We start from the raw sequence: 25,998 nt of genomic DNA on the forward strand, positions 1-25,998 counted from the left end.
GGCTTAATGAAACACATTTATAATTTTTACATTTTATTGAAATTGATGAAAACAATTGTATAATATATTTAGTGTAGAAAAAACATAAATACTCTAATTTTTCACCAAATAACTTTGGTTTACTCTGAATATTTTGAAATAAATATATTGTGGAAGCTCTCTATCGATAACATTATAATTTAGTCTTGAAATAATAACTTCATTGAGGTCAATCGGGTGTAACAAAGAAATGATCTTAAAAGTTGAAAAACCAAATTTTCAATACTCTGATGATCATTTTATCTTGAAATAACCCTTTAATAAATTATTAAAGAAAAAATAACAAATTCGTCTTATCGTAACCAACATTTTTCAAACAATGTGACAGTTTTGATTACTTAGTCGATAGAATGAACAATTTTATGAAATTATCAAGTAGTTAAAAAAAAAACGAAGAATATATCACTATTTTGTTGAATTAACTCTTCGATCGATTAATCTCGACTTGTTTTTCCTCTATAATTTCGTGCCGAACCAAAAAACGCATGAAGTGCTAATAGTTCCTAAATTCTGACCTAGCTATCTTCGTTTAAATTCAATTATATACGTAAATACATACCTATAAATTTTTTTATTTGAATATCGAATTTTATATTACAAAATTAATCAATTACATCGATAAATAAATAAGATTGTTGCAATGACTTTCGAAGGCCTAGGAGAGATTCGGGATAGCGAACATCTCCGGAATCTACCAAATTCTAAAATGAATAGAAAGAAAAATAATTTTTGAAAGTTCGTTTTATAAAAACTACGAAGAACGAAATCCATGGTTATGTCCTGCGATAGCCCTCTTCGAGTCAAAATCAATAAAACTAAGCCTCCATAAGGATCTTCGAAATTAAAACTGTACAAAAATTCGACAGCACTCATCCAGCGATTGAATTATAAAAAAAACGAATCCGTGACAGTTTTCTTCGGTTAAATTTCACTAGTACGGGAAAAAATAGTCTTTTCATCGTTCTATTACAACGAAACCACAATTGTACCATCGAGTTCCACATAATACTCTTTCGATAACGTTCTGTTCGGGTTTACGAGCCCAAATTTATATGTTTCAACATTCTTATAATATTGTAATGATCATTTCATGAAAATCGACAATATTTCGCGATTTACGAACACACCTTGTCACAGGACTGCGAGTGCGACTCACCGGGGTACGTCCAGGGCTTCTGCGACCTGTCGCACTCGCACTGGGAGGAGCTCTCGTGTTCCTCCAACAGGACGCCCTTCTCCATCTCATTCATCTGCTGAAGACTGGCCGGGATGCTCAGGGTGCTCCTCTGACGGCACATGTAGGGAGTTGCTTCCGGCGAAGGTGTTTCCCGTCCCTGTTTGTCAAAATATATAACGTTGAGTTATTATCGAGTTGGAACCTCGAAGACCGTTGGGCAAAGGATGAAGGGAAAAAAAGGAAAGAGAAGGTACAGGTAGTCGGATTCTTAAAAACTGATCTTTTATTTTTACGTGTTGTCTGAACAATTGACAGAGGCGTGTCTAAAAGGACGAAGGAACACAGTAACAAAGCCTACCCAGAACAAAACCGGTTCTACCATCTCGAACAAGCTCTAAACTTCTGAGAGAATACGCTCTATTAGTGTGACATCACACACCGCCATTTTTGGTTCTCCTGTCAGTGTTCGGAATCCAAACAAACAAATTGTCATTCAAATTAGTACGGTGTCGTTGAAGGAATTGGCTTATTTTCATAAATAAGAGTATTTGAGGAACGATTTCAGTATTAATTGATAGACAGAAGGAACGAGGTTAATACCAGTAAGTTTGAATCCTGTATCATTCCCCAGATTTAGTAAAAAGCCGTGTTTATTAGTTGCACTTCAAGTTCGAACTTAGTGGCATTATAATCTCGTGCCTTCCGTCTATCAATTAAAAGTAAAATCGTTCCTTAAATAATCTTATTTATCAAAATAAGCCAATTTCTTCAACGACAACGTACTAATTTGAATGACAATTTGTTTGTTTGGATTTCGAACACTGACAGAAGAACTAAAATGGCGGTGTGAGACGTCATCACTAATAGAGCGTATTAGAGATATCAGTATAAAAAGCATTGAACATTAAAGTATTAAGTCTAATTTAATTGCATCTATCGGAGTTAGAACTATTCAGAGGGGCACTACAGGGATATCGAAAACCGTTAAAGATACAGGGTGGCTTGAATTACAAAAAAGTTGCCTTATTTAGGGATTAGTGTGTAAACAGATCCAAAATTTGGTTTTTATAAAAATTAAGTGATGTTTTCACATAACAAACTGAACAAAATAACAAGCTATTTGACAATTCTGGCACCAGCGTACTACTTAAACAAAAAAATAAAAAGGAAGTTCAAATTTGCCTAGAAAGACTCGATATTTTTGTAGTGTGATACATTATTGAATTCTTAATTTTTTTCTCTATATTGAATAATGACTACAAACCGAATTTCGTGAAGTTATCTCCAGAAACAAATGAGTTATACAGAAAAAAAGAAAATGTCGATTTTTAGAGAACCATTGGAGATATTTAGGATCTGTTAACACCAACACACTAATCCCTAAATAAGGCTACTTTTTTGTAATTCAAGCCACCCTGTATCTTTAACGGTTTCCGATATCCCTGTAGTGCCGCTCTAAATAGTTCTAACCCTGAATATTAAATTAATCGCAACAAATCTAAACTGCATTTAGAACCTTACTAAAAAAATTTCAATAAAACTAATAATTACCGAGAGTATCAATTGACTTGAAAAAACTAAAGCCAATTTAGAAGCATCAAAAAATAATTTATGAATACCCTACACGTCTAATTTAAATCTGCGATTATTATCTTCATTAGTTTACACACCGGGAGAATGATAAGATTTTCCGTTTGTCTTTCTTTCAAAATATCGAATTTTGAATGAGTGCTGAAACGAAGAAAGAGATGAAGATAAAGATGCAACAACAATTTAAAAATCATTACCCTTGTCTATAACAACTTGATTTACTTCATGATTGTTCTCAGTATTCTGAAGAGACTTTCGGAATTCTTTCTTGAAATAAAAAAAAGATTAGGCGACAATGATAGTTTACAAATCTTCAAGCAAACCTCTTGCTGATAAAAAATGTAGTTCTGGTGGAAAAAAATAAATATTGGGTTGATAATTTTAGAAATATTATCGCGGGATGACTATCATTTTGTCTAAATGTCTTCGGTTTCAAGCGATTGATCCTTTTTCTTAAAATGATCCAGGGAATCTGGAATTCTGAATTCTTTCAATTTATATTAACATTTAAAATTTTATGCAAAATTTCATATTGGAGGACCAGAGGACTGAACGCTTCATTTCTATAGAAAAATATGATACTTGCCTGTCTAGAAGGTCCGCAACAAGTGTTCAGAACACAAGAGTTCTCGCTATCGGTTATTCTGGGACAATGCAAAGCGCAGTCTTCATTGTCCTGTTGATCTTCCTCCGAATTTGGATACGGTACATCCAAAAACTCGGGTTGGATGGTGGTCGAGTGGATCCCTTCGTTGTGGAAGAACTCTTTCACCTTCTCGGCAATTTTCATATATTCGTATAAGTTACGACAACTAGAAGAGAACAAGTTAAATCAAAATCAATCTTTTTCGTGAGGAATGCGAGGGTTTTCTCAAAGCTTTTACAGAGTTGAATCAAGAATTTGGCGAAAGTACAAACAATGAGGGAATTTTAGAAATAGTTCATATGATATTCCTTCACTAATACTAGATGTTTTAAACATAGCTGATGCATCATCAGTTCAGATTGATGATTCAACTGAGGAATCAAAAGAATGAAATGTATTTTGTTATATTATAAAGAAATGCGAAGAATGTGAGAAAGTAAGAGAAAAAATTTAATGACTACTACAGATTTCAATTAATTACACCTTCCATTTCTTTCAGTTCAACATGAATTGTATAAATGAGGAAATTTGGAAAAATTGGGAAAAAATTGGCAAAAACGAATTGTAAGATGAATATTTATATAAATTTTGTTAATTAATTTATCATGAAGCAATAAAATTTAGTTTCCTTATTATTGAACGAGCAATATTCTAATAGTCAATTTTCAATTTCACGAAGTAAATTGTTTTTTCTGTATTTGCTGTATGATGTAATAAAGGAATGTTAATTTCTTTCAGTACGAAGCTTTGTGAGCAATTAGTTAAGGATGACACACATAGTCCCCTATATGATAAAAATGAGAAGTTGACTGGAATCACAACACTTTTAAATATTTAATTGAAAAAGGTCTTCAAGGAGTTATCAAAAAAGAGCCTGTTGATGGTGTGTTGCAAGAATTAGTGGTAAATGTTAATCTTTTGTGTTTTTGGATTAATCGAAATTTAATCGATTAACCGAAAGGAAGATGTCACTATTATTGTTTATACTTTTTAGATCCTCCATAACGATATTCCTTCACTAATACTAGATGTTTTAAACATAGCTGATGCATCATCAGCTCAAGTTGATAATTCATCAGAGGAATCAAAAGAAAGAAATATATTTTGTTATATTATCAAGGAATGTGAGAAAGTAAGAGAAAAAATGTAATGACTACTACAGATTTAAACTAATTATACCATCCATTTCTCTCAGTTTATTTCAGATAAGTTATTGAAAGAAATATTAGAAATTGATACCCTGCAAGAAGTTGGCATCTAAAAAAAATAGAGCATTTTACTCAAAATTTATCAAAGTTAAAACAAAGTTATAGTGAGTACTTGTATTAACAGTTTTGACCATAACAAACATAAAAATTATCAAGTTGAAGAATCTCGCTAATTAAATCTTCATTTCAGCTACAAACAAAAAAAATTCAATCTCTTTCGTGAGGAATGTGAGGGTTTTTCAAAGCTTATCACAGAGTTGAATCAAGAATTTGGCGAAAGTACAAACAATGAGAGAATTTTAGGAATAGTTCAATCGCTCATTGGTAATTTCATATGATTGAAAAAGTTATAGTAGATTTATAGGCAATTTTTTCTAGGTTGCTTCAATTTGGATCCTAACAGGGTATTAGATATTTTGTTAGAAAGCTTTGAGAACAAACCAAATGATGCGAACTTATTTATTCCTCTTATCAAATCTTATATGAGTGACCCGAAAATCATAAGCGAAGTTTTGGGCTCTAAATATAGCTTTCTGAGGAGTAGTGAGAATGGCGCTCCAAAATCTCTTCATGTTCTCACAGCTCAATTATTTCTGAACATGTCTCTGGAAGGCATATACCCCTGGGTAAGCGAAATATTTTTTCTCATCTATAGATAGATGGAGAAAATCAATTTTATGAAAGTTTATTATTTCCATCATTATCGATACCTTATTGATATTGCAGTTAACTCCAGATGATAAAATTATGCAAAAAGAGTGTGAAAAGAATATGAAGGAAGCCAAAGAATATTTCAGAAAGTTACAAGTAATATCAGTTAATAAGACTGAAAAAGAAGAAACTCCAGAAGAACCGGAGAACCCCATTGAAAAGTATAAATCAAACCAGAAGCTGGGTTTATGTGAAGCGTTACTTTTGATAGCAGATTGGGATAATGCAAAAATATTGATCGATCATTTGCTAGAACATTACGCTGTTAGTTTTGAACCAATCGCATTAGCATTATGCAACTTACTACATTATGTGATCGAACCAGTTTATAGAGAGTAAGTAATAATATTTGTTTTGAAAGATATACAGGGTGTTCCTAAACTGGAGGTACAAATAAAAATGACAGTGAAATTGCATTCAAAATTAGTATACCACATGATGAAAACTTTGAATGGAATATCTATGCCAAATTTAAATTAAATATCTTTTTTTTTTGTAAAATTATTCAAGGAATCTGTCATTTCTGTTTATATCTCCAATTAAGGAACACCTTGTAAAACTAATGCATTATATTTCAGAAACTTCAGAATAAGTCCCAAATTCAAAGGAAAACCGATTCCTCCACATAAAAATCCTAAAGCCCCAAAGGCGGCCCATACTTTTGAAGATACCCCTGGATAAGCAAAATATTTTTTCTTATCTACAGATAAATGGAGAAAAGTTTTGGGCAATTCAAAATGAAACCTATTCGAAAACACTTTATAATAATACTCACGTAATATGTGCAGAAGCTATTATCCTATCGCCGGCTAGTTGCCATACATGAAATTCATGTACGGCTAAAACGCCATCTACATTCGCTAGCAGTCGACCCTTGATGGCGTCGACTTGTATGTGCGTTGGTACCGTCTGAAGGAGAATCAGCGCAGAATCCCTGAGCAGGGGCCAAACGGAGTGGAGAATCAAAATAACTAAAACTATGCTAAGAGATGGGTCGATGTAGTACTTATATTTCCAGTCGGTCAACCTGAAAAGAAATTGAGGAAAATGAGACAGTTAAATCAAAGGAATGGCACTTGGCTTCATTACTGAGGGTAGATAATAAACATAAATAGTACTGGGTCCTTTTTTGTTGAATGTTAATGGTATCAGGTAAAATTTAGAGTATTGTTAGTTTTTTTTTTGTTGATGGTAATGTGTTTTTTTAGGGGGGTGATAATGTTGAAAGTCTTGTGTCATCTGGACCTTATAAGGATGAAGTTGCAAATCCTAATGCAAAATACGCCACAGCGTGCCGTAAGAGAGGCCCAAATTTTGTGCGCGCATAGGAATGAATAAATTTGGATCTTCTTAAACGCTTTCACTTCCAGCAGCAATATTGTCGATCGAGCGTTCATTTCAAAGTTGTATAGGCCGTAAGACATCAGTAACACATTCAGTTTCTACGATTTTATTCACTATCTTATCAATTTCACGCTAAGATGGACAATATATCGACCATAACTTGCATGTAATGCACGAAACTTACTACAGAATCATTATATTTGTAGCAAGTTTTTCCAATTTTCACACTTTGAGCAGTAGAGAAACGATCCATATACGCTCTATTAGTGATGACGTCACACGCCGCCATTTTAGTTCTCCTGTCAGTGTTCGGAATCCAAACAAACAAATTGTCATTCAAATTAGTACGTTGTCGTTGAAGAAATTGGCTTATTTTGATAAATAAGATTATTTAAGGAACGATTTTACTATTAATTGATAGACAAAAGGAACGAGATTAATGCCAGTAGGTTCGAACTTGAAGTTCAACTAATAAACACGGCTTTTTCTAAAATCTGGGGAATGATACAGGATTCAAACTTACTGGTATTAACCTCGTTCCTTCTGTCTATCAATTAATACTGAAATAGTTCCTCAAATACTCTCATTTATGAAAATAAGCCAATTCCTTCAACGACACCGTACTAATTTGAATGACAATTTATTTGTTTGGATTCCCAACACTGACAGAAGAACCAAAAATGACGGTATGTGACGTCACACTAATAGAGCGTATAGCTAAATGGCTAATCTTTGGATGACAGTTCTGTTTGACATATGTCAACCCAGTATATTACTCACCAGAATACTACAGCCGATATTATCACAATAACAGAGCCCAAAGCGTCCGATAGAACGTGTAAGAACACGCCCCTCATGTTCATCTGACCGGAAGAGTGGGAATGGGAGTGGCCATGAGAGTTTTGTTTGGTCGCCGTAGGTGGCGGTGGAGGCGGGCTGGGGTAGGTTTCGTCGTTTTCATTGTCATCTGTCACGGCCAACTGGGTCAATCTGTTCCGACTGTGAGAAAGACGACCGTGGGAGTGACCATGAGAACCGCCATGCTCTGTAAAGTAACGTCATCATCAAATATTGTTATCGAGAATAAAATTGCTAAAATTATCCAAAGGGTTAAAGAGGAAATGAACTACACACTCTGTTGAGACTTTGTCTGTTCCCCTAATTTTGACAATGTGTGTATTTTAATTATTTGGCATCATGTAGCTATCCCATGAGGATCTCTTGTGTATAATTTCCTGAATACTACTGGTGTCGGGGGAGGATCGATTATGGTATGGGGTGGAATATCTTTGACTGCTCGCATAGACCTAGTGGTCGTTGATAATGGAGCTATGAATGCTGATAGGTATATAAGGAACATTCTTGAAGAGCATGTAGTGCCATTTGCCCCATACATTGGTGAAAATTTCATTTTTATGGACGATAATGCCAGACCCCATCGTGCGCGCATCGTTCAGGAGTACCTTGAAGAGGTTGAAGTCTCTCGAATGGAATGGCCAGCAAGAAGTCCAGATTTCAATCCGATTGAGCAGGTTTGCGACAACCTCAATAGAAGGCTGAGAAGTTCAGAAAATCATCCAGCTACTCTTAATGACTTAGGAATCCAACTTAGAGAAATCTGGGAAGGATTAGATCAGAACATTTTAAGATCACTCATTTTGAGTATGAACCGTCGTTGCCGAGCTGTAATTAACGCAAGAGGTGGAAATACCAAGTATTAAATCACTTATCAGCATTCCAGTATTTTGAAAATTTTTTATTTCTCTTCTTTCACATAAGATTCGGTGAAATCCTGAATTTTTCTTCCATATAATGTGTCTTGTTTCGTTCAAAACCTTCCCGAGAGAACATAAAAAATAAGTTACAAAGCCAATGTAGAGTTAACTTTCATTAAAATTGAGATTTTCAGAACGTGTGTTAATTTTTTTGCGCAGTGTTTATCCATTTGGAGGAAGATACATTCGAGTATATTTCAAAAAAAAGTTCTTACCATGAAACAAAAGTAAACCTATGAGATTCACTAACAGCCCCAAGGCTCCGACAACCACCAGCAGTTTAGGATCGTGTATAGCTTCCACCTCGATGAATCTCTTGCATGCTTCCACCGTTATCGAAAAGCACAGAGCCACTAAGAATACTGCATTGACTAAAGCCCCTAACACCTCAGCTCGAGCCCAACCGAAAGTGTTCTTAGACCATTTTTTCGGAGACATCTACAAAAAAGCACAGGAGAAAAATTTAGTAAATTCAAGATGGGGTAAATCATTATTTTCCCTTACTTTCACCGAAAGGAAAGCTACGATAAGTGCTGCTACATCGCTCAGCATGTGAAAGCTATCGGCTACCAGCGCCATAGAATTTGTGATGTACCCTACCACGATCTCGACCAGGAAGAATCCCAGAGTCATCCATAACATGGTCAGCAAGCGACATTTTTTGCCCCCTAATCGTCCCATTTTCCTGAAAAAAAAACAAAGAATACGGTATAAAGGTAAGGTAGATAAGAATGAGGATGTGAATAAGTAATCCTTTGTGAGATCAGAAAATTTTAATTTAATATACAAGTTATCAGATACAAATCATGCAATGCAAGGCGATAGTAGAAATGTAAATTGATATGAGACACTATCTTTATGGTTTTTTGATATTTCCAAATCAGGAAAGATAAAAAATTGCATCGTTCAGAGCCGGCTTGTTAGGTCTGGATGCGTTTAGGAGACTGATTGAAATAGGTACAGGATGTTCTTAAATTGGTGGTACAAACGAAAATGATAATTTCCTTGGATCATTTTCAGAAAAAAAGTCCTGTAAACGCTTTATTTTCGAGGTACAGAGTGTTAAAGTTTGATTTTTTCTCAAGTATTTTTCTTAAACACCTTCCTTTCACTAGGTATTTAATTCAGATTTGGCACAGATATTCCATGTGAAGTTTTTCTCATGTGATATGCTAATTTTGAATGCAAATCTACAGGGTGATATTTTTTCTGGAACAATACCCGCTTCTTTCCTCCAGAACTTTTTTTTCGTGGACCACTAGTAGTTTAGAAAAATTTAAAAAGAAACTTTGGTCCAGTACTAAACTTTTTGATTCCTTGAAGTTTTGTCTTATCGATTTCGAGACAAATTTTCAAACAATTCTCTAGTAATCCTCGAAAATATCCAAATTATTGTGAAGATCCAGTTATTAAGCGTATTTAAACAATCTGTAGCGAAGATTAATAAAGACTCGATAAACCGGTATAATAATCACAAAAAAGAAGGCAAACAAGAAACACCCTGTATCTTTAAAACAAATAGTTTGCGGGCCCATGTTTACAGGAATTTTTTTCTTAAAATTATCCAAGGTATCCCTCATTTTCTTCTATAACTCCAATTTAGAAAGACCCTGTATTTTAAAAGCCTATTACAGTGCAAGTGTTCTTTCCCAATGTTCTTAAATTTGAAAAAACCTCTTTTAAGATTTCGTATTTTTTATAGCACCGGGTAAATTTTTCATATCAGATATGAAACCCACACCTTATTATCTGATTTTTCCTAGAAGGAAACAGGAAACAAAATATTCCTTTTAGCTATTTCAAACAAGGATCGATATTTTACTATTGTATGACAATTATTGTCATACAATAATAAAATAACAATATGTAGGACAAGTCAGTGAAAAAAAAATACATAGCAGAGGAACTAGATATCTAACTGATCAGAAATCACACAATTTTAGCAGAGAGATATTCTTGGACACTATAATAGGTACCCTGAAGTAGCAAGGTTTTCACCACATTTTTAGATTGTCTGTGATTTAATTTTAGAGTCCAAATGATAATAAATTTTGTCTCCAATAAAAAATGGTGTTGACTCAAACCTGGTTGTTTGATACAATTTTCAGTTGAATTAATAAATATCGTTCATATTTACTTAATTCACTGAAAAAATAATCGGATCAAATACAATACGTACTTCAAACTAATCAGGTTATACATCTCAAACTTCCTGCCTAATTACAAAGTGTCAGTTTGAAATTCAAAATAATCCAATGGGATTATTTTATCAAACTGACACGATTTGTAATGTATGTGTAACCTGATTATTTTCAAGTATACATACTAGTATTAGTACAGAGTATCCTATTATTATGCTGATCATTGTTCAGAATCGTTTCGATGACTTTGTCGAAATGATTTTCTAATCGTTGCGTAGTCTTCTAATTCTATTGTGATCAGACTCATCCTGTAAAGAATCAGGCGTGAAGATAACAGCCATTTTTATCCGAGCAGCAGCCGTTTCTCCAGTGGCAGCGATAGAGAAATTATTGTAAAGGTTTTTCCATTTTTTGGTTCAAAAAAAAAAAAACGCAAATAAAACACACTCTCATTTAGAATATCGTTCGAATTTTTATTTCAATATAACGCTTAGACCTTGTCATTATGTATGTACATCGTTTGTATGTCCTCCCCGTCATCTCTTACAACACTCGATCATTATGAGGTAATATTCGATGACTCGCCGGCACATTTCAGGCGTAAACGAATTCCTTCGCATAGAACCACAAAAAAATTCAAAGGCGATATATCGAAAGATCTTGGTGGCCAATTCACATCGCCGGAGATGCAAATCCAGCTGCAAAATAACGCCATAGCGTGACGTAAGAGAGGCCCAAATTTTGTGCGCGCAGGGGAATACGCTCTATTAGTGATAACGTCACACACCGCCATTTTATTTCTTCTGTCAGTATTCGGAATCCAAACAAACAAATTGTCATTCAAATTAGTACGTTGTCCTTGAAGAAATTGGCTTATTTTGATAAATAAGAGTATTAAAGGAACGATTTTACTATTAATTGATAGACAGAAGGAACGATATTAATGCCAGTAAGTTCGAACTTGAAGTTCAACTAATAAACACGGCTTAATACAAAATCTGGGGAATGATACAGGATTCAAACTTACTGGTATTAACCTCGTTCCTTCTGTCTATCAATTAATACGCAAATCGTTGCTCAAATACTCTTATTTATGAAAATAAGCCAATTCCTTCAACGACACCGTACTAATTTGAATGACAATTTGTTTGTTTGGATTCCGAACACTGACAGGAGAACTAAAATGGCGGTGTGTGACGTCACACTAATAGAGCGTATTGTACGCGATCAGAAGGGCGATTTTGACATGTGTCATTGAAACAGGAGTGCGAAATCCGGACTACGATATTTATAACCCCGTATTATGTAGTTATAGTCATTATGTAACATTTGGGGACTAATTTTCCCTACATACCTAGGGAAATAAAAACGATTATGCCAAAAACTACTTATTATCGATATTGCATTATTCGGTCAAACAATATTCAACGACAATATCATCATGTTCACCAGAAATATTTGGGTATACCTAACTCGAATTCTTCGTTTACAGATAGTATTGTTGAGTCGTTCTTGTTTGTCAAAGATACTATAATCATAATCAACCCGCTATTGTGTTGGCATATCACTGATAAGATATTGTCCATGTGGATTAACACAGCTAATTGATTGGGATTAAATGTAGTGTTCAACACAATGTATGAACTTTCAACAATTCATTTAGTTAATTTCTGAAACTGATAATTATTTTTGCGAAATATGCGTATCTTTTATTGACTATAGTAATTGTCGAATGTTATGACACACTGAAAACAGGAAAGAGTAAAGTTTAGTTATTTACGTAACTAGAAAGTTATGTTGCAGCGGAGGATACGATTTTAACGCAATTGGCCACCGAGATCTTGTGATTTAACACCTTTAGACTTTTATCTTTGGGGCCACGTGAAAGATAAGGTCTATGCCAATGCTCCACAATCGATTCAAGATAGAATTCGTGGAGTTGTCGTGGAAAAACATCCACAAATGTGCGAATTAGTAATGGAAAACGTCATGAAGATGATATGGTGATATCGTTAATGGCATACCTCCCTCTTTACAATGACAAAAACATTGATTTTTCTCAAAATATACTCGTTTTTTTATAATATCCAAATGAAACTTTTTATTGGGAAACCCTTCATATTTTGAAAATGACAAAAAAAAACTCAAATCAGGGATAGTAATTCATAATCCATCTTCCAAAAGGCTTAAATTTAAAAAGTATGTATATATTAATAGCCAGGCTATTCTGGTTGTTGCTAGTGGGGTATAGTGTAGTTAAACTTCATGAAGCAAAATGAGTAGAAATTCTGTCACTCTAGGGCGCTAAGATAACATAATATGGTGGCTGACAAATTTAGGAATAAAAAAACAAAATTAAAATTGTAGTCCTGTGCAAGCAAAAATTTTGTAGATTTTTGGGAAATGGGGTAGTCCAATGAACCATTAACTCGCCTACTATTACAAGAAGTGGCACAAAGGGTTGATTTATAAAATTAAGAAACTCAAATGTCCAACCATTGTGGTGGAAATAGTCCAGAAATAACTGTGGAATACAGTAGAAAACTCATACAAAGGAAATTAAGCTTACCTCGAAAGTAAATTTAGAAGAAAATGAGAAAAAGTGAGACAAAATGTGTAAGTTTGGGGTATTTTGGTACTTTATAAAGTAAAAAGGTTTGTGATGATGTTGCTAAGCAAAAATTTACAATACCAAAACATATGATTCTTGTATTATTGATTCTACTTCAAAATGTAATTTTCCAGAAGTTTTGAAAGGCTTAGTCTTGTAGAATTCATAACACCCAAACATAATTCCTTCACGTATTTTTCAATAGAAATCAGTAAAATTTAACAGTATAATTCAGAAGATATTTCTAACATTTTCGCAGAATTTTTTCAACAAAATCATGGGCGACATGTATATGGTTGATTCATTTTTTACAGTTAATCGAATAAGATGGGCAAATAAGCAAAAACTTACCCAAAACTGAAAAATTTGAAGTCACTAAACAAACTTTAACGTCGATCTGGTTTCAACATCAGGGAAAAATGTCATGTTGAACTAACATGTAAAAATTCGATTGAGTAAATGAATCAGCGTTTTGTTATTACTCATTACCAGTTTAAAATTCCAGGAACTGGGTTCGGTAATAGGATATATCGAAGAAAATTTTACACGGAACTGACTGAGAATCTCAAAACTTTGTCGGAAATGACAAGAGCCTTTCTGTCAGTTGTCACCGTTGTTAAAATGAAAACATTTGTCAGCTGTCTTTTAACATAGAAATTGATAATTTCATATCATAACCTAGTTCATATCTTTTTTGCATGAATGGATTGAAGTTTATCACATTAGTATAATATTAGAAGTTATTCGATATTCTAATACTTGAATTTATTATCTTATCTAACGAAGAGAGATTTTATATCATATTTGATCCATAAGTGACATAGACATAGAATTATGTTATTATCATAGACCTTATATTTGATATTAGGTCTATGGTTATTATGTCTAGATAAGTGAATGTTCCGTCCACAGAACAGTGAACTGGAGAGTACAGAACTGAAGAGGAAAAGTTCAGTTCACTTTTCAGTTCAATTTTTAATTCTTCTTCTTCACATCTTACTTTGTTTCCTTTCTTTCTAAGGGATAATTTGGGCTCGCTCATTGGGCATTTCCATTTTTATTAGAACGTTTGAAGTAATAAATTATTTATTGTTCTAATGTTCTATTGTCAACAGTTTCCTTCATCGATGTACGACGCACTTATAAATTTCTTCGATATAATCACAAAGAAATTAGTTTTCTCCGAATCCAATAGATGACAGCTTTGAACTTATATTTTCCATTTTCCGTCAATACAGGAGTGATCAACCAAAACATTAAGATTTTTAGTACAGCAACAAAATTGATAGGAATGAAGGTGTTTTGTTTAGTTGATTTTAGTTATCGTTTTTGAATTGGTTCTTGGGTTTGTTCCTCACTGTCACATATTTCAGTGGTGAGTATTCCTCAGGAAAAGTTACTAGGAAATGCTTGGTAACTATGTTTACAATAATTTTGCTTCTCATATCTACGTCTTGCATTTCATTGCAATATTCATAATGTAAAAGTGGCAACCTTGAAATATCATTAGGTATTGTAATTTTTCAATTATTTTACTATCATAATTATCATATTAATCAATTATTATTTATCATAATTCAACAACTGAAACAATTGTCGGATTGAAAATTTTATATTTCTGATAGTTCCTTTCATTTATCGTATATATAGAGGGTGTTTGATAAATAACTGTACTCAAATGTTTTTACTGTTGGTGCCATACAATTTGTATAGCTTTGTGTCTGAATTAGTTTCGGAAGATAGCTGACATGGGAAATAAATCCTTTGTTATGGGATATTTTCACATAGAAATTTAAGGTTTATTATCAGTTTTTTTTAAGTTAGCAATGCTTTTTCAGCAACAGTTTATGACGTGTGGACTGTCATGCGTGGCAAAGAATTAGATATATGCATGGGGTTGCCTAACTTACGTTCTATAAATTAGTTTGTACTCTATGGTTTGTACGCAAAACGTTGCTATTAATGTTTTTCGTACAATTTTTCGATTATTGTTTTATTGCGACCTATTCTAAGGTCTATGGAATTTTGGCTCAACAGACCTTGTTATTCATTATTGATAAGGTCATCAAGACCATAGAAAACCCAAACACTATATTGCGAGAAAAAAAATCTAATATTTTAGTGGCGGTAGGTTCGATCATGTTGAAATTTTTTTCACGTACATTGTCTTTATTTGCAGGATCTAAAGTGCCGGGAAATCTCGAAGACAAATAAAAGCAAAGAATGCAGGCTGTTGGGAGCAATACTCAAGGAAATCCTTCTGTGTTGTCCTTATTGAGGAGCGTGCTCATAGTAGTCAGCACTGCACTGGTTTGTTTCGCGGCAGCCCGAAATTCAATTACATGGTAAGATCAATTAATTAATTCTATGACATTTAAGGTAAAATATTTCAGGAATTATTTTCCTCTTCGTACAAGATAGTCTATGTTCTAGTGATTCTGTGCGTGCCCGAGAGATGGCGTCGTGAACTGCACATCACTATAGCGATTTAATTCAAAATAAAGTCACTGTACACATCACTTTTCTCTAAATCGACATATAAACCCATCGCACTACGGTAGAGTACCATACTCCACTATGGAGATGAAAGAGTGTTTGAGAGCAATATATGCGTCTTATATGATTAACTTTTTATTGAATTCTATATTGACAATCGTCTGACATATAACTATTTGTTTTTACATATCATACTCAACAACAACTAACTATAACCATAGTTTCCTTATAGTATGCTATAACATACTGATATGCACAACCATATTTTATCAAACATCTCCCCCTTTGTACGAACAATTATATTTTATTCAACATACCTATAAAGAACAATTATATCATATTCAACATACCTATACTCCTTTATAACACTTCCCAGAACGTGTAACTCCGTGTGGTGAAATTGATGGACTAGTTTTTTCCTCTGATATGCATTCTCCGACTGGATATTGACCACAATCAGTAATAGTTATATCAGGATAGTCATGATCTAAATAATATACATCATTTGGTAAATTGCAATGGACACTAGGTACTTTTCGAAAATGAATTGTATTGCGCCTTATTATATTTCCTTTTTTTGTTGAAGAGAAGATTTTTATTTGATCCATAAGTGACATAGACATAGAATAATATGTTATTATGTCTATGATAAGTGAATGTTCCGTCCACAGAACAGTGAACTGGAGAGCACAGAACTGAAGAGGAAAAGTTCAGTTCACTTTTTAATTCTTCTTCTTCATATCTTACTTTGTTTCCTTTCTTTCTAAGGGATAATTTGGGCTCGCTCATTGGGCATTTGCATTTAATTTTTTTATAATTATCGCGGGCTCCCAAGTCCTTGTGTTGATATTTTGTAATAATATTTCTTCCCCAATATCAAAACACCCTATACCACGAAAAACGTCATGATTTTGTTTTAATAACATACAGTCCATTCAGGAATTATTGACATCCCGGGTGGCTTTGGAAAATCGAAATTAAGTTGGTACTGGCTCCTTCGGTAACATTTTGAATTGCAGATTTCGGGTTGGCATTGGAAATGTCATTGGCAGGAGGTTAGATTTCAGTTTGTTTGTGTTATTGGTTTTCGATCGAAGAAATTTTGAAACTTAAAAGTTGTATCAATTTCAAACACACATTGATTAGTTTATTTGAGTATTTCTCACAGTACTGTTTGAAAAAGAAGAAGAAGAAGAAGAAGAAGACTGTTTGAAAAAAGAAGAAGGCAAGTCATTACAACCTGGATTATTAGTGGAAGAAAACCTGTGCAATACGATTTCACCTTCAAAGAATCATTGAATGATTTGATTGTTACCAAAAGCCGAGCCAAAAGCAACCAATATATCAGCCTGGATGAAATTTGACCAAAAAGCATCTGGATTTTAATCAATCAAATACAACATTACATAAACTTAATTGGTTAAAAGTTCAAAACAGTTAATAAAAGGAAAATTCTTATTGATAAACAGAAAAATATAATAAGTTGTGTACGATTTTATGGTGAATACAGAGAAAATTTGCAACAAAATGTGAAATTCATTCATCTGGAGGAATGAGGATTATATAAATCTATGAAGGGAGAATTATTTTATAATTGGGTTGCTAAATTGATACCTTTTCTGCATGACCGAAGTTATATCATATCAAACTATATGAAAAAAATCTGTAAACAAAGTCTTGGCATTGCATCTATAGTTTATTTATATTCTATTTTGAAATTAATTATTGTTATATCTGTTTTTTGTTCTTCAATGAGTTATTCAAAAATCTAATAAATTCTAATTGCTTTATAGAATTTTTACTGAGTATTTCATGGAAAATATATTCAGAAGAGTTACTTCAAAAATTTCTTCACCTCTTACCCACTTGAAGATAATAATAGAATGCAAAAATGCTTTTAGTGAGTGAGTTAAAGCTGTTATGGGCAAAATAATTTATGTAATTTAATCGAAACTAGTATAAAAGCATTTCAATAAAAACAGAAAACTCGAGTACAAATAGTACCTATATTTTTCATACAAGTTTAATCAATCATTCATGTCATGAACAGTTTCAATAAATAGTGACTTTAGAAAGTAATTTACACATCGGCTGATGAATTGGTTCCAATTTTGAAAGTAACAGTACAACTGTGATGTCGAAATTTTTCATATACTAAATGGATTCTTTGAATTTTATTTCTGTCTTATTATGATATGGCTCTTCCATTCACTAAGCTACACTATTTAAATTTATCAACCAGTTTTTTCTGTTTTCTTCACCAGTTAAGACACCACAGTTAAAATTATCCATAACATTTAGGTATTTGATAAGAATTTTGCAAGCAGGTTGGTATCCAGTGTCCATCAGTAATGCAACAATTTTTGAAGAGCCTTTGGTGAAAAAAAATATGCATATTTTAATGATCTTCAATGGGATCTTTCATGGGCGACTCTTAAATAAATAGATATCTCTTCATTGGATTTCCTTGAAATGAGATAGCATTTCTCTATATTTTTACGTTATATAATCTGAATTTCAATTTATGAAATCATGACTGTATGCGTCCCTTCGTAATAATAGTAATTTCGAAAATTCAGGATCTTTCGGATACAAAAATGATGAAAATAATTCAAACTGGTTATTTCTATGATGAACCATAGCAATTTTTAGTGATATTTTTGTAACCAGAAATAAAGCCGCGACTAGACGTTCATGGCCTACTTCGATGTCAATAATTCCTGAATGGACTGTATCTTTATCGATTGACTGAGATATGTGATCAATTCTTTTTATTAAATTTAGCTTTAAGCATGAATCTAGACCAAGAATAGGAGCAAAATCTCCCGGTACGACCACGAAAACAAAACAATCTATTAGTTTATCTGTTTCGATTTTCATAAATATATATGACCTATTGTTTTGATGGGAAAGCCCCCATATGCTTCTATCTTATTCTCAAAGGTGGCAATATTTTTGTGCATACCAATTTGTTTAATAAATATTGATATCTGATCCACTGTCTAGCTTGAATGTTACGTCGTAACCTTCTACTGATATTGTCTTGACCCAGGTTCTGTTGTTTTCCAAACTATTGACTTTTTAGATCATGTCTACATATAAGATGAATCCGAAGAATACGTACCAGATCCTAATTCCTTTCCTTCTTCATAACCAGTGTTATTCAATTGACGTACTACTTGAGCCTTCTTGCTATGTAAAAACATATATAGGGTGTTTTTTTTCGAGGTATATAACTTTAAGGTGGCATTACTGTTCAAGACGGCGACCGATTTAACAGCTGTCAAGTGATTTATTCTCAGTTTGGTTTGGCAAATCATCATGAATAGACTCACGCCTGAACAAAGCTTGCAAATAGTGCAGTTTTATTTCGAAAATAATAGTTCTGTGCGAAATACGTATCGCGCACTACGTCCATTTTATTTTGTTTAGCGATGAAGCGCACTTCTGGTTGAATGGCTACGTCAACAAACAAAACTGCCGCATTTGGAGTGAAGCTAATCCTCAAGTGATTGTCGAAACACCGTTACATCCAGAAAAACTGACTGTTTGGTGCGCTTTATGGGCTGGTGGAATCATTGGTCCGTACTTCTTCAAAAACAATGATGGCCAGAACTTTACAGTCAATGGTGATCGGTATAGAGCCATGATTACTAACTTTTTCATCACTGAATTGAACAACCATGATGTCCGGGAGCTGTGGTTCCAACAAGACGGCGCAACATGTCACACAGCTCGTGCCACAATCGATTTATTGAAAGACACGTTTGGAGACCGCCTAATTTCACGTTTTGGACCTGTGAATTGGCATCCAAGACCTTGTGATTTAACACCGCTAGACTACTTTCTGTGGGGCTATGTAAAGTCATTGGTCTATGCGGATAAGCCACAAACCCTTGACCATTTGGAAGACAACTTCGCCGTGTTATTGCCGATATACGGCCACAAATGTTGGAAAAAGTGATCGAAAATTGGACGTCCAGATTGGACTACATCCGAGCCAGCCGTGGCGGTCATATGCCAGAAATCATATTTAAAATGTAATGCCACAAGATTATCTTGCGGATAAATAAAATTCATGTCAATCGAATAATCCATCGTTGTTTTATTGCAATTTAAAGTTCTATAGCTCTAAAAAAAACACCCTATATATATGTCAGACAATTGTCAATATAGAATTCAATAAAAAGTTAATCATATAAGACTGATAGATTGCTCTCAAACATGAGAATGTTTAATAATGTTAATATCAGAGAATTCTCGATGACTTTATAATATCGCACAAATTCAATTTCAATTGGTTTCCTTTTCAGGCACTGTCAGAGATTTTGGGGAGCTTCTGGAGACTTCTGGCAAGCACAGTGGGATAAATTCTTAGACAGTGTGGGCGAAGATCCGTTCACCTTATGGGTCTATGGCACGGCAATCTTATCTACCAGCGTGTACTGGATATTTGGCGGTATTTATACTATATTGGACGTTACTAATAAACCGGCTGCCTTAAGACGTTACAAGATCCAACCGGGTACGAATGAACCTGTAGATCGCAAGAAGTTACTCAGGGTAAACTGAATCACAACATATAAATTGGAAAAAAAAATTTAAAAACATTTTGCTTTGATATTACAGGTTATTTGGTGCGTACTTCTCAATCAGTTTGCCGTTGGACTGCCATGTTCGTTTTTCTTTTACTACATGATGTGGATGAGAGGCCTAGAGCCCGTCAGAGAGCTGCCAACTTTCCATTGGGTGCTTTATGAATTAGCTATACACATTCTCGTGGAAGAAGCTAGTTTCTACTATTCCCACCGGTAAGATATAAAAAAATACAAAATGCATGCAAATCTGTGAACGAAACGAATAAAAACAAAATTAATGAAAGAACTAGAGGTGTCTTTCCAGCTATAATCATTGTCTGGTATTTTGTACTTTTATTTTCAAGTTAAATCAAGAGATTTGTCTGTATCCCTTTAACAACACTAGTAGTGAAACTGGTGGAAAATTTGAGCCGTTGGGACAAATTAGAGTTGTGAAAACTCAAAACTGTTTGCGACGTTCAAGAACCACTGAGAATTATTGACGATAATAATAATATATACACTGCGCAAAAAAATTAACGCACATTATGGAAATCTCAAATTACTTCTACAACTGAAGGTGTTCTCAATGATAATTATTTTTATCAGAATTATGCATGCATATGTTATCCACTTTCAACTTTTTTCTTCAATACAGATGTTTTTTCCCAGCAGGAATAAAAAAAGATGAGATTATCAGATTTTAAATGTATTGGCTCCATTCTGAAATCAGTTGTTCTCGATTAATCTAGTGATCAATAGTTTCTCTTTCGTTTGATTTTCTACACTCGATCGCTATGCAACGCGAAACACGCAATTTGACCCAAGAGGAATGTGCCCAAGCGGTAGTTTTGCGAGAAGAAGGGTGGGCATACACAAGAATTGCAGAAAGGTTTGGAGTTTCCCATACAAGTGTGTCCAGAAGGTTGCAGCGATTCAGGGAGACAGGTATGAATGTCCGAAGACCAGGACAGGGTAGACCACGGGTAACAACTGCCATTCAAGAACGTTACTTGAGAGTTTCTTCGTTGAGACAACGGCTTGCAACCGCTCACCTCCTTCAAAATCAGCTTGAGCAAACTCATGGAGTTTTCTGAATACTACTGGTTTCGGGGGAGGATCGATTATGGTATGGGGTGGAATATCTTTGACTGCTAGCACAGACCTAGTGGTCGTTGATAATGGAGCTATGAATGCTGATAGGTATATAAGGAACATTCTTGAAGAGCATGTAGTGCCATTTGCCCCATACATTGGTGAAAATTTCATTTTTATGGACGATAATGCCAGACCCCATCATGCGCGCATCGTTCAGGAGTACCTTGAAGAGGTTGAAGTATCTCGAATGGAATGGCCAGTAAGAAGTCCAGATCTCAATCCGATTGAGCAGGTTTGGGACAACCTCAATAGAAGGCTGAGAAGTTCAGAAAATCATCCAGCTACTCTTAATGACTTATGAATCCAACTCAGAGAAATCTGGGAAGGATTAGATTAGAACATTTCAAGATCACTCATTTTGAGTATGAACCGTCGTTGCCGAGCTGTAATTAACGCAAGGGGTGGAAACACCAAGTATTAAATCACTTATCAGCATTCCAGTATTTTGAAAATTGTTTATTTCTTTTCTTTCACATAAGATTCGGTGAAATCCTGAATTTTTCTTCCATTTAATGTGTCTTGTTTCGTTCAAAACCTTCCCGAGAGAACATGAAAAATAAGTTATAAAGTCAATGTAAAGTTAACTTTCATTAAAATTGAGATTTTCAGAATGTGCGTTAATTTTTTTGCGCAGTGTACATTTCAAAGCTAGAAAACACATCACAAACAGAGTTCAATCTTACAGAGTCTCTATTTATTTTGCAGTTTCCTCCACTCGCGCTACCTCTACAAGACCATCCACAAACAGCACCACGAATGGACCGCCCCTATAGCCGTAACAGCCATCTATTGTCACCCTATCGAGCATATTTTCTCCAATCTACTGCCTCCTTTTCTGGGCGTGGTCATCATGGGATCTCACGTGGCCACTGCCTGGCTGTGGTTCACACTAGCACTTCTATCGACACTTAACGCACATTCTGGATACCATTTACCTTTTTTCCCGTCCCCAGAAGCTCACGATTTTCACCACTTAAAGTAAGTATAGTTGAAAAATTTATTAGAAGAGTTTCGGTTGAGAATTTGTAAGCGTTGGTTTATTCAGATACTGACCTTACCGATCGCTGGCTCGAAAAATTGGGTATATGATATGTTGAGATTCTCAAAATATACAAGGTGTTCTAAAATGGGAGATACAAAAGGAAAATGGGAGATTTCTTGGATGATTTTGGAAAAATGTGAAAATGGCCTCAATTGGCCACCGAAATTTTGTGATTTAACACCTTTAGACTTTTTTCTTTGGGGACTAAGTTAAAGGTCTAAAACATCGAAAATTTTAGGGAACGTTTAAAAAATGTTTTGCCCAAATGAAAAATAATTGAAAATGATGTGTTACTGGTGTGAGTCACTTTTCAATATTATTATTTCAGATTCAATAATTGCTTCGGAGTTCTAGGGGTATTAGACCGTCTTCACGGAACCGATAGCAGTTTTCGCTCGACCAGGGCCTACCAGAGACACATAATGATGTTGAGTTTCGTGCCTCCGAGAGAGGCCTATCCGGAGCCTGATACATGTAGTAAACACAAGTTGTGGAAGCAATAATATATAAAAATATCATGCGGGGTGAATAAAAACTGAACGGCATCAAGGAAGCTAAGAAATGAACTGAACTCATGTTACGAATATTTTCCTTATAAATAAGAAACTATTAGGCGGAGGGCGGTCAACAATTCGGCATTTTCATTATAAATTAGCTTTGTAGCGATGACTTGAAAGATTGAATTCAAAAACTAAAGCGATACAGTAGAAATCTCATAATCGAAATAATGAAAAATTCCTCGTTTCAAAAAAGGATTGCAGACTTTGTTGAATTGTCCCTTCAATTGCATAATTCGATGGAACACAAAATATGGGAAAATTGCAGGAATACCAATGGAAATAAATCAATTTGAACAGGGTGTTCCTAAACAAAAAAAGTTAAGATTATGAGAGAGAGAAAAATTATATCTCAACAACGTTGAAAATTATAAGAAAATATTTCAATAAAAATAAATACCTATTCTATTGAAATATTCATTTCCACGAATTTCATTATCCATTTTGAAATATTTCGAATAACCAATTTCTGGATATCTATTGAATGAATGGAGGAAGAGTGATGTGAAAAAATCACTAGGAATTGACAAAAGTGATTCTATATTTTTAATGAACGAAATTATTGTCTTAAAATTCAACACGAACGGTATGATAAAGATGGAAGTAATTTGGCTTTTGTCTACCTAATATTACTCAAATTTACCAACTGATGAATTCATATTTTATAGAAAATATTATATTTTAATGTCTATAATCGATACAATAAGAGAAACTTTTCAATTGGTGGGGTAATTACTTTTGTTCGATTGAAAGTTCCTCTTGCTACGATTATAATACAATCCTATTGTTTAAACTTGTTTCTATTTATTAATCTGGATAGTTTGCAAACTATTTTTTTGGTATAAGTAGTTGTATGCTATATTATCGTAATTCAATGATAAGATTAAATGTTTAATATATAATTCATTGTTTTTTTTTTCTATACCCTTCGTAGCTTCCCTCTTGTACATATTTTAATATTTAGAATTTCACAGCATATCTGATAAAACAGAATAAAAAGACAACAAAATACTCTTTACGTAATTCATTCTTCACTAAATATTTAGATTGGAATAAAAGAGCAAAAAAGTATTTAATAACTATGAATGATTATTTTTATTAATGATCTAATAAAATAAAATGGTAAATCATTTAGTTTTTCAATTAAAGATATAAAATGCAGTCTTTCACCTCAACAAGTTGATTTTATACTGATATGAATGAAAATCTTGACTGAAACATGTTGATCAATTACTTCAAGATGAAAATCCAGTCAAATAATTTTTATCATACATTGTTGTGAAGTGAAATATTATTTGACGCCTCTTCCTTATTCAATTTTGACTTTTTTGTACAATCCATAAATATTTAGCAGAATTTTTTCCCATACCAAAATAAATCGACATGTTTCAAGAAAGTTCACCAATCCTCATAGGATGAGAAATATCTACAAACATGTGAGAGAATTTCATCTCACAGTGCCAAATTTCTGAAATTGGACTGATGAAAATTTTGTGAAATTATCGAGGACTCTTTGACTTTCTAATGGACTATGTACTTTAACCTGTCTCATGTGAGTGTCTCTCCCATTTTGATGATTATTTATTATAGCTATTTGAATCATGAACAACCTTATAGGTTTTCCTCTAATATCCTTGATGGGAATTCGTGTCCAACCTAAAAAAACATCACAAATGAAGAGATATGATAAATGCATCAGATCAAATCCAACCTATAGGTTCAGAAAGAACAATCACTTCAATTTCTTGTAAATCATTGAAATGTGTTCCGACTCTTATTGATATCCTACTGGGAGTGTAACTCTCATCTAATCTAGCATCGGTATAAATGTAAATGTCACTTATAGTTGTTTTTCTCTGAAACTGGATGTTTATTAGATGTGGTAGTTGTCCATCAGACTGCCAGTAAGTATCTTCTCTGTCATCCCTAAGTTGATGAACTCCAAACCCTGTAAAAACAACATTTTTTTTTTTGTCTAAGTAAGTAAACTTGAAACAAACCTGGTTTGCAAGAAGAAAGACTCCAAATAGCTTGAGAGCCAACTTCTCTAACAGTACCAGTTCTTTCGACTTTAATAGGGCTCACATCTTCATCATTAGGCTTAGGACTTTTCTGAGACATGACGTTACTATTCAAATATATTTGTATTCTGTCCTGCGGTTCTGTCTACAGTTGTCACTTGTCAGGGAACTGAAATTGTTACGAAAAGAACCGAACAGGTTCTTCGGAAGAGATTAGCATAATCTGTTCTTTTTAAAAAACCGAACCTGTTCATTTCCTTGAATGAATGATACACGGATTCAGTGATTCTGAGCAATGATCCATTGAATATAGATCTCGGAAATCAGAGCTGCAACCGTTCCTCAAAACATCAGGTTCTTGGCTGTTCTGTAAAGAGCTGAGCTGTTTCCGTTCTTTGAAAGAACTGGTTCTCGGCTGTTCTGAAAAGAGCAGTTACTAAACAAAATATGCTGACTGAAAAGTATATGAGTAATATGAAACTATTTCATCAAATCCATGACCTCGGCGGGGTTTGAACCCGCTACTTTCGGTAATCTGGTTGCCTTTCATAAAAGAACAGGTTACCAAAAGAACAGGTTCTTGCAAAAGACAGAACAGTTAAAAGAAGAAGAAACTGTTCTCTCATTCAACCTGTCAACATTTCATAGGTCGATTTTTTTGGAGAAACCTAGACAATTTTCGATAGAGAAATATCTTCCGTTGAAGAAAGAGTCTTTACAAATCAACCAGATTGATAAAATTAATAAAAAAGGATTAATTTTTTCATCTTCCAGATTTTACAATGAATTTTTGCGTTCTACAAAGTTGATTTCTGTAAGGGCGGCAGTTTAGCTACCGCTCTGATGAATACACTCACACATAGAGAAATTTATTTGTTTATGCACTCACATTTGAAGTAATCTGA

General features: G+C 33.9%; 3 protein-coding genes and 1 long non-coding RNA gene across 8 annotated transcripts; 2 read left to right on the forward strand and 2 right to left on the reverse strand.

The window, feature by feature from the left end:
* Positions 1-20: 20 nt before the first annotated feature.
* Positions 21-13,846, reverse strand: LOC123683808 (zinc transporter 1). Of its 3 annotated transcripts, none has more exons than XM_045622721.1 (8): positions 13,594-13,846; positions 8,995-9,175; positions 8,706-8,928; positions 7,496-7,760; positions 6,147-6,398; positions 3,393-3,618; positions 3,004-3,073; positions 1,137-1,373 (listed from the first exon to the last, which is right to left on the reverse strand). In XM_045622721.1, the coding sequence occupies exons 2-8, from the start codon at positions 9,169-9,171 to the stop codon at positions 1,282-1,284; spliced, it is 1,305 nt and encodes a 434-aa protein (XP_045478677.1). In that variant the 5' UTR covers positions 9,172-9,175; positions 13,594-13,846; the 3' UTR covers positions 1,137-1,281. The 3 variants fall into 3 exon arrangements, with proteins under 3 accessions (XP_045478675.1, XP_045478677.1, XP_045478678.1); XM_045622722.1 differs by having other exon boundaries at positions 1,236-1,373; positions 3,004-3,069; positions 13,594-13,845; XM_045622719.1 differs by lacking the exon at positions 3,004-3,073 and having other exon boundaries at positions 21-1,373; positions 13,594-13,844.
* Positions 4,323-5,246, forward strand: LOC123683821. The gene is made up of 4 exons (XR_006748056.1): positions 4,323-4,355; positions 4,447-4,764; positions 4,851-4,984; positions 5,039-5,246. It is a non-coding gene; the product is annotated as an uncharacterized LOC123683821 (long non-coding RNA).
* A 601-nt stretch (positions 13,847-14,447) lies between the features above and the next one.
* Positions 14,448-23,974, forward strand: LOC123683811 (fatty acid hydroxylase domain-containing protein 2). 3 transcript variants are annotated; one of them, XM_045622732.1, is made up of 6 exons: positions 14,448-14,617; positions 15,422-15,587; positions 20,052-20,301; positions 20,368-20,549; positions 22,179-22,451; positions 22,844-23,974. In XM_045622732.1, the coding sequence occupies exons 2-6, from the start codon at positions 15,466-15,468 to the stop codon at positions 23,016-23,018; spliced, it is 1,002 nt and encodes a 333-aa protein (XP_045478688.1). In that variant the 5' UTR covers positions 14,448-14,617; positions 15,422-15,465; the 3' UTR covers positions 23,019-23,974. The 3 variants fall into 3 exon arrangements, with proteins under 3 accessions (XP_045478688.1, XP_045478689.1, XP_045478687.1); XM_045622733.1 differs by lacking the exons at positions 14,448-14,617; positions 15,422-15,587 and adding an exon at positions 18,799-18,934; XM_045622731.1 differs by lacking the exons at positions 14,448-14,617; positions 15,422-15,587 and adding an exon at positions 18,827-18,966.
* A 169-nt stretch (positions 23,975-24,143) lies between these two features.
* On the reverse strand, positions 24,144-25,261 carry LOC123683815 (anaphase-promoting complex subunit 10). Its single transcript, XM_045622737.1, has 3 exons — positions 25,073-25,261; positions 24,784-25,020; positions 24,144-24,728 (listed from the first exon to the last, which is right to left on the reverse strand). Exons 1-3 carry the CDS (start codon positions 25,191-25,193, stop codon positions 24,520-24,522), a joined length of 567 nt encoding a protein of 188 aa, XP_045478693.1. The 5' UTR covers positions 25,194-25,261; the 3' UTR covers positions 24,144-24,519.
* Positions 25,262-25,998: the final 737 nt, after the last annotated feature.

This window comes from Harmonia axyridis, chromosome 7, assembly GCF_914767665.1.
Source record: "Harmonia axyridis chromosome 7, icHarAxyr1.1, whole genome shotgun sequence".
NCBI classification, from domain to species: Eukaryota; Metazoa; Arthropoda; class Insecta; order Coleoptera; family Coccinellidae; genus Harmonia; species Harmonia axyridis.